Here is a 12567-nt window from a genome sequence, read left to right as displayed (position 1 = left end):
TCTCTAGAAAACTCTATTTGTGCCTGTAATCTGCCTTTTTAAAGGGAACAAAACACTGCTTGTTTGCACATAAACATCTGAAAGACAACAACAGCTGATGTGGTGAGGCGACACAAAGCCACGATTGTGGAAGGATAATTCGAGAGATTGGGAGCAGAGAACTGGCTGGGTGTTTGCGCAGCCAGAGGCCCGTGGGAAGCAGTCTACAACTTGTCACTACCTGAACAGAGAGGAGTCACTGTCACCAACAGCACTGTGCAGTTTATTAACCATTCAAGTACAGTAGCATCTGATAATTGGGACAGAATTGGGATCGCAAAGTGAACAGATATTCAGCATCTAACAGGTTGGAAGAAGCCACTACACTCTTCACGAATGTCTTCCACAGAGTCAATACAGTACTAGCCATTAACCCAGCACACCAGGGTGCTAAGTGGAAAAGATGCACGAGAAAAATAGCTACGTTAGAAAGACCAACACTTTAAAAAAGAGTACAACACTTTCAGTTTCTCCCCTTGAGCCCCTAAAACATCTCACGGTCTGGATCTACCTATACGGTCCTACATCAGCTTCTAGAATATTTGTCAGGAGGGAAAAAGTAAAATGACACTGGCCAGTACAGTCTTTGGATATTTAGGAAGGGGTGGGGAGAAAGTCAGTTCTCGAAACAAATTAGTCAGCCTCGGTCTCGTCCGCAGGGTCTTTGGATTCTTTGTTCTTCCGCACCTCTTCAACGTGCTTGTCCTAGGAAGAAACCGTGGTGAAGTGTCATTTGTCAGAAACACAACTGGAGCCCTGTTCCCTGCCCACTAGGAGGTCCAACTCAGCCTCAGTCACACAACGGCCCTGGAAACCACAAACCCCAAATCCCAGGACATCATCTTCAAACCTGTTGGGTCTCTTGGGGACCATGGCAGCCAAGCCTCCAACTGCTCTTCCAAGGGGTATGCAACTATGCTGAGAATCCTAGAACACTATCCGAAGATGAAATTCCTTCTTACTGAATGTTAAGCCCCAAACTGATGACAAAAAGGAACCAGTCTAAGCCCCTAAAACTCCTCTAAAGCACGAAACCAACCTTCTCTCGCAAACGCTCCAGCTTGGCAGCCATCTGCGCCTCCCGGTTCTCTTTGTTAGCTTCCATTTTGTGGGTCAGCTTCTCCTCCGCCATTTTGCTGAAGTTGTTGTTCTCCTCGATGGCTTTCTGGAGCACTTCTTTCTCATGCTCCCGCTTCTCAGCCAGCTGCTTCAGGACTTCCGCTTCGTGAGACTGCAACAGAGTTGAAGAGGCCCTCTGAAGTAGCTTTGCAAACTATTCATCACGGAAACAGGTGGGAAAAGGGCCTCTTCCTTAAACTAATCCTCAAGTGAGGAGCTGAAGTACCTTTCTGAAACACTGAAAATCACCTTTGTTTTCCAACAGTTGTACTTTTAGAAAACTGTCTGTTCACTCAGGGTTCCCTCCCTCCCCCAAGAGCTTGTGTAGCCCAGGCTAGCCCGGAACTCTCTATGTAGCAAGGGCTCACCTGGAACCTATGCTCCTCCTACATTTACTTCCCAGTGTTGAGATTATAGCCACATACAACATCAGCCTAGCTTGTCTAGTTTTCCTTCCAAATTATTTAAGGAAATCCTTATAAGATTCAAAATATTTAGACGGCTTGCATAGTCTATTTAAGAATGGCATTTCAAAGAATTTTCCAAAGGAAAGCACATTGTCAGCTGGGTGTGGTGGCACACACCTTTAATCCCAGCACTTGCAGACAAGAGGCAGGCGATCTCTGAGTTCGAGGCCAGCCTGGTCTACAAAGCGAGTTCCAGGACAGCCACGGCTACACGGAGAAACCCTGTCAAACTTCAGCAGCTGCCAATGACCAGATTCAGATATATTTGGAAGAATCAACTTGCAGGGCCTCCGTGCTGGGTGTCTGCCACCGGCCCTGCCGGTTGTCTTCCACAGCGCTTTGTCCAGATGGGGAGGGCACACTTAGGCTGGGCTATGGAGCACACGGCCCAGCTTTCCTCTCTAGTCTCTAGTCAATATTGCTTCCTCCTACTCTACGCACTCCGGACTACATGACAGAGCAGACAGATGGCACACCAGCGTAAATACTGCCGTTCTTTTTATTTGCTTTTTGGGACAGGGACTCAGACTTCAGGCTGGCCACAAACTCACAAACAATTCTTGGAATTCTGATCCTCCAACCTCTGCCTCCCAAGTGCTGAGGTTATGCAATGCCATGAAAACGCTCTGCTAACTGAAGTGTACCCTGTGGCTAGGTTGGCCTCCACCTGGGTATATAACTAAGGATGACCTTTAACTTCTGGTCCTTCTGCCCCAGCTCTGCAAGTACTAAGATTGTAGATGTACCCAGCTAACACCCCCATTCTCCCTGGAGATGGTAAGTGCTGACAGGGTGCAGAAACTGAAAAGAACATGTGCTATGGCAGCTAAATGTACATGTTAGACCACAAATTATCTCAATGGTGCTCATATGGGATTGGTTATTACTTTATACTTGACCTTTCTGTGCCTTAGTTTCCCCAACTTAAAATTAAATCCACCCACATAAATCATTGCTGCTGGGAAGAGAGATTTAATGAAAATGCATATGAAATTATTTTGCAAAAATGTAATTCATATTTTATGCATATATAAGTGTTTTGCCTGCGGCCAGAAGAGGGCACTGGATCCCCTGGAACTTGAGTTAGGACTGCTGTGTGCTGTCATGCAACTGTGCTGGTAATGAAACCTGGGTCCTCTATAAAAGCAGCAAGTGTTTTAACCACTGAGCCATCTCTCCAGCCCCTATCTAAAGTTCTTATTAAGAATAATGTTGAATGGACAGAAATACATGTTAACGGGGATACTTGTGGAAAGTGAAATTATTGTCTTTAATTTCCAGTTATAATTTTTTCAATTATATTAACATTTGTTAAATTTTCTATTTTATTTATGTGTATGGTCTGTGTGAATATATGCACATGTGCATGTCAGGCCTTCAGAGGCCAGAAGAGGGCATCAGGTCCCTTAGAACTGCAGGTCCCTTAGAGTTACAGGCAGTTGGGAGCCACCAAACATTGGCATTAGGAACCACATTCTGGTCCTCTTCAGGAATAGCAAACACTCTTAACAGCTGGGCCATCTCTCCAGTCTCTTAGTAGGTCTTATTTTTTATTTAGTTTCCTTTATATGCATGGTAGTTTGGCTTGCACATTTATCTATGCACTACTTGTATGTGTGGTGGCCATGAAGTCCAGAGGCAGTTGGATGCCCTAGAAATGGAGTTAGGAATGGTTGTGAACCACCGTGTGGGTACTAGGAGCCACACACGGATCCTCTGCAAGACAGCCGGTGCTCCGAACTGTTGAGCCACATCTCCAACCCTCATTAGGTTTCAAAGATGGCTACTTTATAATGGAAGTGTTTAGAAGAAAAAGTTACAATACCACATCCCTGGAATTATAAAGTTTTTATTGAATAGCTCTCAAAAAGGAAACAAAGGACTATCTACCAACAAATGTCCTGTTTTTCAAACAGGAAAGCATGAGCTTTGATGTAACACAGCACTTAGTAAAAATGCCTCAATAATACCATTTTCTAGTCTGTCACTGAGACAATTCCCACCAGGGAGGTTCCATTTACTGGAGTAAGCTCTTGAGTCAAGGAGCTGGCTCCCGACAGCTCATTAAACGATGGCTGCTGCTTTCTCCCAACCATTGTCACAAGGGTATTTCCTACTTACAACCACAGTAGAGCTAGTTCTTTCTTCCTTTCTAGGAAAATAAACCCAGTTTGCCTGTCACATGAGTAAGTACCCCGTCTCCTGTAACCATCTGGTTTACCTTGCGTCTTTCCTCTGCAGCTTCTAATTTCTTCTGAATTTCCTCCAGGGAAAGATCCTTCTTCTTTGGAGGGGAAAGGGGAAAATCGGGGACAGATTCTTTTGACCGAGGGCTGAGAATCAGCTCAAAAGCCTGGCCTGAAGCACGCTTCTCCAGTTCTTTCACCTGAATATCTGGAGTTGATCAGAGTTACGATAAATGAGGAAAACCAGTTTCTTATCTGAACAAAGGGTTCTATAATTTTCTAAAAACCAACAATTTAATGAACAGAATTAAGGCTAATCAAAGTGTCTGGTAAGAAATCAAATAACATCTATTTATTTTAAAATGTTCAACATTTTGGGCTAGTATACCATTTTTGAGGAAGAATTAGTATTTTACAATCATTTATTAAACAAAGAATGGCTTGTGTGAAGCCTCATAATTTTGCTTTGGACCAAGCCAAATTGTCTAATTATAAATGATGATGAGCTTTCCATATATTCATTCAAATGGTAAAAATTTTTAATTGCCCTTTTTATTTGTAAATACAATTTTGAAAAAAATACAAATGTCAAATTAAAAGCTTACGACCTGCACTACTTCCTATTCTAAAGCAGCAAGCCCATCCCAGTTTCAGCTTTTCGAAAACAATTACCTACCAGAAGATGCCATGTCGGACAGAAGACAAGAGACTGGCCGTGCACCCTCCACAATCCACTGGTAAGGAGAGCCCTGAAAATGATTTTCAAAGCATGCAATCAATTTCTCTGTATTTCTGTCATCAGCACAAAGGAACCTCAAATCACACCCATGACAACGTCAGGAAAATCGTTAGGTAGAATCAAGTGACATCATTAAAAAATCATCTAGGAACACCAAAACATATTGGGAAATCTAAACTGAATAATATTGCCGACAGAAAATCAAATTAAGTGTTCTTAAAAGGAAAAAACCTTGGAATCTTAAAAATCAGAGGTTCAATCACAAGGTTGAAGGATCCTTTGCTGTAATCTCAATTTTCTTTTCTACCCAACATAAGAAGATATTCCAGATTCAACCCAACAATGAGATCGGAGCCATCTTAATTCTGTGTACAATTCATTGTGCAATTGAAATACCCACCCCTGCTTTGTCTGTGTCTGCCATGGTGGATAACACCCAAGCTAGCAGCCAATGGTATTCAAGTCCTATTGTTCCTAGGGTCTAAGCTACTCGCCTAACTGGAAAAATGAAGTTTTATGAACCTCCAGGTTTCTTTTGAGGGTAGGGTCTAGCTATTTAGCCCAGGCTGGCCTTGAAATTATAATCCTCTTGCCTCAGCCTCCTCAGTGTAGAGGGGTGGGGTTTAGCCCAGGTTAGCAGTTGCCTAGCATTTGCAAAGCCCTGGGTTCGATGTTACGGTTGGGGGGGGGGACGACGGGAGAGGGTTTATTCTGGGTGTTGGGATTAAAGACATGCGCCACCACACCCGCCTGGGGTTTGTCACGTTTGCAGCCTTATGTCGCAAAAAAGAAAAATAAAAAGAAATTCAACAGTCGTTGATCATTCTTTTAAAACGATCACCAGTCTTTTAGGCCCGAAGTGTACGAGAGGTTCCAAAGGCTAGACACTGAAATCCGAGGCAGCGAAGAAAAAACCGTTCCGCGGGAGCACAGCACCCAACGCGGCAGCCTACCCAGCATGGGCGTGGTCCCGGCCCGGGCGGCAGGCTGGCGGCCCGGGCCAATCAGAGCCCGCCCTCCGCTCGGGCCCCTGGCCCCGCCCCTCCGCTCCCCGCGCCTTTTCGAATCTCCGCGAACCTCTCGACACTCGGGAGCCCGCGCGCGTGGGCAGCGACGGGAGGGGCGGGGCTAACGGTCCTCCGGGGCGGCCCCGCCCCTCTCGGGCCGGCAGCGCGCGGCCGCCTGCCCGCCGCCCACACCCCCACACCCCCCCAACTCCCGCCAAAAATACCTCGCGGCTCCGCAGTCCTGGGGTGGCTGCAGCGGGCTCAGCCGCACCGCCTCCACCCCCAGCTCGAGTCCCCAGAGCTGCCCGCGACCTCCGCCACCGAGCCCCGGGAGCCCAGGCGGGCGCCGCCCCTCCAGAGCACGGGCGCCCGCAGCCTCGCTCGCCATCAGACAATGGGGACCCCCGAGGAGCCGCGCCCACCGGACCACGGAAGCAGGGGACGGCCCAGGCCCCTATTGTCTCCACGCTCGCACCCGGGGCTGAAGCCCGCAGCTGGCCGCGTCCCCGGGGAGCAAGGCACAAAAGCCGAGGCTCCGCCCGAGCCTCACACGAAAGGCGGACGCCCCCCGCCCGCCAGGTCTCGGGGCCCCTGCCCCTGCAGCGTCTCCCGCTGGCGGCCCGCCGCCGTCCCGGCTGGTCCCCAGCCCGCCATCTCCGCAGCCGAAGCCAAGCCGGCACCCACCTGCTCGCTCCGAGCCGCCTGGCCACACTCTGAGCACCAACAGACCCCGGCGCGCACAAAAGCGCCAAACAGCGGCACGTGACCTAGCCGCGGGGCTCCGCATTGGCTGAGTGTGACGGCACGTGCCGGCCCCACCCACCCACCCCCTCCCCAAGTCTGGGGTGCCCCGCCCCTTTGGAGCGGAGCATCTTGGGAAGTGTAGTCCGGGCCAGTGGGGCAGGAGGACAATGCAAAAGGGGTGGGGTGTTCGGGGTGGCGGGGAAGGGGTGACCCCCAGGTGTGAACCCCCGGCTGGACCCCGGGTCTCTGCGCAGAACAACACTTGGCTTGGCCGCAGGACTAAATTGGCTGTGGGACTACACGTCTAGGAAAAGAGCAGGGCGAGGCGAGGCAGGAAGGAGCAAGGGAGGGGTCGGTCCTAACCTACTTTGGTCTTTTAGACGGACTGGACTCTCCCACGGCTGAGCCGCACAAGTCTGGTTCGCTCCCTAGGCAGTGGCCCTTTTGATGCCACACCCCGCCCGGTTGCCCAAGACGCCCGAGCCCCTCTGACAAGACAATGCCACTCCACGCCCCTGCACGGTCCTCTGCCCTCGGCGTCCTACCACGGACATACGCCAATGTGTCACCTGTAGTGCAACATTGCAGTCGCTAACCCATTTCGTGCTGATGGGTCACGGGCGTGGTCCTTCCCTGGGCTATCTGCATTCTCCCCATTCTCGGCTTCCCGAGCTGGAAACACTGGGATCTATGCAGGACTGCGTGAGGCTCTGGAATCTGATCTTGGGTCTAACAAAGCCACTAAGCTTTAAAGGCAGAATCCATCTGCCCTGCCAAAGCCTTGCGGTGACAGGAAAGGGAAGAGCGATGGCAGTTCTAGATACACTCACGGCAGTAAAGTGCTGCTTTTGTTCTGAAAGCACGTGCTCCCCGAAGCGGGGCTGGGCTCTCTTTGAGAATGTAAACAAAAGGAGCCACAAGGTCACGGATCCCTCTGGCCTGGATAAAGCGGACTATAGCAGAGACACAAAGGAAATTAGCCTGACCCTGTCTCACTCAGACCCCTCCTCTCCTTTGACCAAAGCTGTGTCCCCACGTGGTGGCCATTTCCCCAAAGCACCTGCTCAGAAACCCATACAGAAGGGACACTATTTCTACTAATGGTTTTGGTCTCCCAAAAGCCAAACCACACATACAACGGCCCCTGTGGAACCGCAGTCCTGATTTTAAAAGAATCCTACATCTGGCTAACCAATAGGGAAGTATCGGAGATAAAATACAATAGGTTCACAGGACAATGAAAACTGTATTATACAGACAGCAGCCAACACACAAAGCAAGCAATTGGCAAAGTACTGTTGCCTGAAATATGCTTATAGAGGCATATTTTCCAACAATTGCTCTTGTGTGGGGTGAGTCTCCCTCTGCCCCCACCCCAGCCAGTCTAAGTGGTTCTTGCTTAGCACTGTGAGCAGCAGGAGCCGATTCTGCACATCGAAAGGCTTTTCTCTTTCACAAACATAGCCTCAGAACGGCCAGGTGCTTCAGTTTTCTGAATGGATCTCAGAAACCATTTCAGCACTGGACAGGAATGAGGCTAAGTCCTTTCTGAAAACTGACAAGCAGGAATAACACAAATGAGCAAAGACCTCCAACGCCAAGAGGTCTGGGACCTTCTGAACCAGCATTTTGTCTTGAAGTCTTTGTACTGGAGCTAGAGATGTGTGTGCGGCAGATCCCACCCATGTGATGCATTTTTCCCCCAAAATACAAGAAATTGCCACGCAAAAATCTCAAATTTCTATTAATGTTGTGACAGGGAAAAATTAATCCTTCAAAACACTGATTATTTTAGAGCATTTATACCATCCCACCCCACCCCCACACACACCTTTCTCCCTAGAGCAGATGTCTATTTCCATGGAAACCACGGCTAGGCATGAAGTAGATGTTAGAACTCATGTAGATTTTCCATCTTTTTAGCGATGCCTCTTGGATTCTGGATTTGTTGGATGCCTACTTGTGCTGGCATCTCTGACAGGAATTTCTTGAGATTCTCGCTGCTGCTTAGGAGGACACAGGGGAATGGGATTACATTTCCTCCTGGTGTGACCCTGTGAATAGAAAGGTGCTTGCCTGTGCAGTGGGTAAGTCCTGTTCTTTAGGATGGAATGGAGTTGCTTCTCTGAAAGCTTGTTCTCACCAGTGTTCATAGATGGTCTCCAGGATTGGAAAGGGTAGCTAACAGCTTTGCTACTCTGCTTTGAGAAGGGCCACAGCTTCCCTATCCCCTAACACTAGGGAGGTCCTCGCCCTCTCCAAGAGGCATGGAGGGGTTAATGTTTCTGGCTCAGAGCTGCCTGTCTTTGCCTATGAGAATTATTTTTGCTTCTGCTCAGATGGTTTGGTCGGATTGTTATGGGGCCGGCTGTGACTATGGATTAGCACAAAGTGAAGTCTAGATATGGCAGCTGTCCAGCTTATTTGATCTGTGTAGACAGCCAAAGGAGAGTACTTCAAGCTTCAAAGCCCAGAAAGGATGTCTACACTGATGAAATGTACCGGGCTGTTGTCAGATCTCTGTTATTCCCAGAGAGGCGACAGCCTTTGTTCATTGTTGCTGCTGAGGCCACAGAGGTTGTCTCCCACATAGGCGCCTCTGAGGTCCACTGCTGCTCCTGGGGCCTGTCTTCAGCCAGGGGGTGTCACAGGAGAAGTCAATTTTATTGTTGAAGCCTCTTTGTTCCCTTTGTTCCTAGTCCTCAGGACCTAGGCTCTAATGTGCCTTTTTCTGTTCAAACCCTATCTTTGAGAATATTTCACACACCTGTCTCCCTTAATGGGTAGAGGCCATGTCATGTCTTGTCTGAGTGTCTAGTACAAGGCTTCATACACCAGGAAGGCCTGGAGGTTTATAGAGGCAGGGTTGCAGAGCCCTGTCTCACACCCAACTTCCTGTACTGAGCTGTTAGATCTTCCATTACAGGAGTGGTGTCTGAGATAATACACTGAAAGCCCTGAGCACAGAGCCTGGTTCAGCTTCAATGCAGAGCATGCACTAACAAGCATTGCTGTAGTGAAGTTCCTTCATTGCTAGGAGCTGTTGAATGGATGGATGGATGGATGGATGGATGGATGGATGGATGGATGGATAACTATTAGTCTTTCATCCTTAGGGTTGCAATTGTCCTTACTGAGTTAAGTCTTCCCAGGAAATTATTTTATTTCTTTTTTTCTTTAACTTTATTTTATGTGCATTGGCATCAGATACCCTGGAACTGGAGTTACAGACAGTTGTGAGCTGCCATGTGGGTGCTGGGAATTGAACCCGGGTCCTCTGGAAGAGCAGCCAGTGCTCTTAACTGCTGAGCCATCTCTCCAGCCCCAGAATTATTTTATTTCTAAAACACTTTTTTTCTCATGGTGCTAGGGAACAGCCAGGGCCATGCACATGCTAGGTGTTTTGGTGTGGAAAGGAAATATTTCCCTAAAGCCTCGTATGTTGATGGTTTGGTCTCCAACTGCAGCAGGTTCAGAGGTGGGGTTTCTTGGAGGGATTGATCCATGGTGAATTCATAGCTTAATAAATTCTTGGAGGCAACAGAAACTTGAGGATGTGGGCTTTGGTTGGAGGGACTAAGTCTCAGGAGGTATACCTTTGAAGCAGATATTTGTGTTTGTCCCCGCCCTCCCCACACACCCCTCCTTGTGGAACAGAGAGTCTGCCTCCATGAAAAGCAGGTTTGCTTCCTGCCATGCTTCCCGGCCTCACCCCTACCCAGATACAATGGAGCTGTGACCAGGAGCAAAACCTCCAACACTCTGAGCCCAAATCAGCCTTTCTTCCTTCCAGGTGACTTTCTCAGATGTTTTGCCATAGTGATGGGAAGCTGATTAAGACACCAGGGGACCCTCTATTTGACTTCATTTTTGGGCGCTGTGCATTGAACCAGCACCTTCAGCAATTCTCAGCCTCTCACCAGGGGATTTAATTTAATCAGTCAACTTGATTCTTTTGCTTTGCACTGTTGAGGATCAAACCTAGGACCTTCTGCATGCTAGGCAAGCTGTGAACACCCCAGCCTCCCCATGGAGAGAGAGAGTTGTGCGTGTATGAGTGTGACTGTCTGTGAGTGTTGTGTGTATGAGTGTGAGCATGTGAGTGCTCTGGGTGTGAGTGTATTGTATGAGTGTGTGAGTGTGCATGTGTGTATGAGTGTGAGTGTGTGTGTTGTGTGTGAATGTGAATATTGTATGAGTGTGTGAGAGAATGTGAGTGTGTTTGAGTGTGCATGTGTGCAGGTCCTGAGTGTGTGAGTATACACTCTATTGTTCTCCATATCATCTTGAGACTTGGGAAGTTTCAGCTTTTCTTGACTGGCTAGTGAGCTCTATGGATCTGTCAATCTCTGTCCATCAATGTCAATGCTGAGTAACACACACACACACACACAATTTCTTATGTGTATACTGGGGACTCTCAGGTCCTCATGCTTGTGCAGCAAATACTCTTACCCACTAAGCCATGGAGTATGTTTTTTCAATTCAATTAATTTCACCTGTTTCATAGAAAACATTCACATGATTTAAAAATAAAATAAATAAGTAAATAAATAAAAATAAAACAGTTGGCCGGGCAGTGGTTGGCACACGCCTTTAATCCCAGCACTTGGGAGGCAGAGGCAGGCAGATCTCCATGATTTCGAGGCCAGCCTGGTCTACAAAGTGAGTTCCAGGAAAGACTCCAAAACTACACAGAGAAACCCTGTCTCAAAAAACCAAAACCAAACCAAACCAAACCAAACAAAACAAAACAAAAAACAAACCAAAACAAACAAACAAACAAAAATAGTTGTTCAAGGGCACACATAACTGTAATCTCAGCACGCAGGATGCAGAGGCAGGAGAACTGCAAATGAGAGGTCAGTCTGGGCTACACACTGAGACTTTTACTCAAAGAAAAGCGCTAGGGGCAGCTGGAGAGATGGTTCTACAGTTAAGAGCACTGGCTGCTGTTCCAAAGGACCTGGGTTCAATTCCCAGCACTCACATGGCAGTTCACAAGCATTTATAACTACAGTTCTGGGGATCTTAGGCCTCTTGTGGCCCCCATGGCACTGTATGCAGGTGGTGCAGAGATAAACATTTGGACAAGACAGTCACAAATGAAAGAAAGTATTGGGGGGGGGGGGCAGATGGGAATGTCGAGATGGCTCAGCAGGTAAAGGTGGTTGTCATCAAATCTGACAACTTGAGTTCAATTCCCAGAACCTACACAATAGAAAGAACTGACTCTCAGAAATTGTCCTCTGATATCCACATATGTGCTATATGGAATACACACACACACACACACACACACACACACACACACACACACAGACATGAACACATGCTCACAAAATAACTGTCATACATTTTTAAGTATAAAAATCCCTTCTTGGGCTGGAGAGATGGCTCAGTGGTTAAGAGCACCAACTGCTCTTTCAGAGGTCCTGAGTTCAATTCCCAGCAACCACATGGTGGCTCACAACCACTTGTAATGAGATCTGGTGCCCTCTTCTGGCCTGCAGGGACACAAGCAGACAGAATACTGTATACATAATAAGTAAATAAATAAATAAATCTCAGCCAGGTGGTGGTGGCATACGCCTCTAATCCCAGCACTCGAGAGGCAGAGGCAGGTGGATCTCTGTGAGTTCGAGGCCAGCCTGGGCTACATAGAGAGTATCAGGATAGCTAGGGCTACATAAAGAGACCCGGTATCAAAATAAAATAAATTAAATTAAATTAAAATAAAATAAAATAAAATAAAATAAATTTACAATATCCCTTCTATTTTATTGATCTCTTTCTGCCAATTTCTCCACCTCCCTCTCTGCTCACAGTAACCTGTGTATCCCAAGTTCTTTATAGTGACGGAAGCAAATGTGTAGCTATGTGCTCCTGTTTTTCATCTGTGATTAGTAGTAGCCATGGCTCTTCTGTGTTTAACCGCTTAATTCTCTCTCAGGGTCTTTCACTGTTCCTACATCTAGCATGCCCTTGATCTGGTATCCACAGTATGACTATCCCATGACTGAGTTCAACCATGCTCACTCCATAGCCTTCAGGTCACCCCCAGCAACTTGCTATTTTAAACAATTCAATGGTGAAGGACTCAGTACACCTGGCATTTCCTACGTAGGTGAGCCTATCTGCAAAACACATTCCTAGATGTGGTATTGCAGGGTCAAAGGACAAGCCATTTGGAATCTGGATAGTGCCAAATTGCCTGCCAAGAGGGTGGTACCAATTCAGCGCCTACCATGTGGCGGTTTAATTCA

The 12567-nt window shown here is 47.6% G+C and overlaps 1 protein-coding gene across 1 annotated transcript; it reads right to left on the bottom strand.

Moving 5' to 3' along the window:
- Positions 1 to 241: 241 nt before the first annotated feature.
- Stmn1 (stathmin 1) lies at positions 242 to 6344 on the bottom strand. Its single transcript, XM_036177705.1, has 5 exons — positions 6242 to 6344; positions 4488 to 4560; positions 3847 to 4019; positions 1079 to 1270; positions 242 to 744 (listed from the first exon to the last, which is right to left on the bottom strand). Exons 2-5 carry the CDS (start codon positions 4498 to 4500, stop codon positions 673 to 675), a joined length of 450 nt encoding a protein of 149 aa, XP_036033598.1. The 5' UTR covers positions 4501 to 4560; positions 6242 to 6344; the 3' UTR covers positions 242 to 672.
- Between the last annotated feature and the right edge of the window lie 6223 nt (positions 6345 to 12567).

The sequence above is a fragment of the Onychomys torridus genome, chromosome 2 (assembly GCF_903995425.1).
Source record: "Onychomys torridus chromosome 2, mOncTor1.1, whole genome shotgun sequence".
NCBI lineage: Eukaryota > Metazoa > Chordata > Mammalia > Rodentia > Cricetidae > Onychomys > Onychomys torridus.
The sequence above is the reverse complement of the archived record's forward strand: the minus strand, read 5'-3'. Positions and strand labels throughout refer to the sequence as shown.

What these genes read in the sequence shown, in the direction of transcription:
- Stmn1 (XM_036177705.1), bottom strand. An exon ending in CTGCAGAGGAAAGACGCAAG is followed by an intron (nt 1,271 to 3,846) that starts GTAAACCAGATG and finishes ACTCTGTTGCAG; the next exon opens with TCTCACGAAGCGGAAGTCCT. An exon ending in TGGAGCGTTTGCGAGAGAAG is followed by an intron (nt 745 to 1,078) that starts GTTGGTTTCGTG and finishes GTTTCTTCCTAG; the next exon opens with GACAAGCACGTTGAAGAGGT.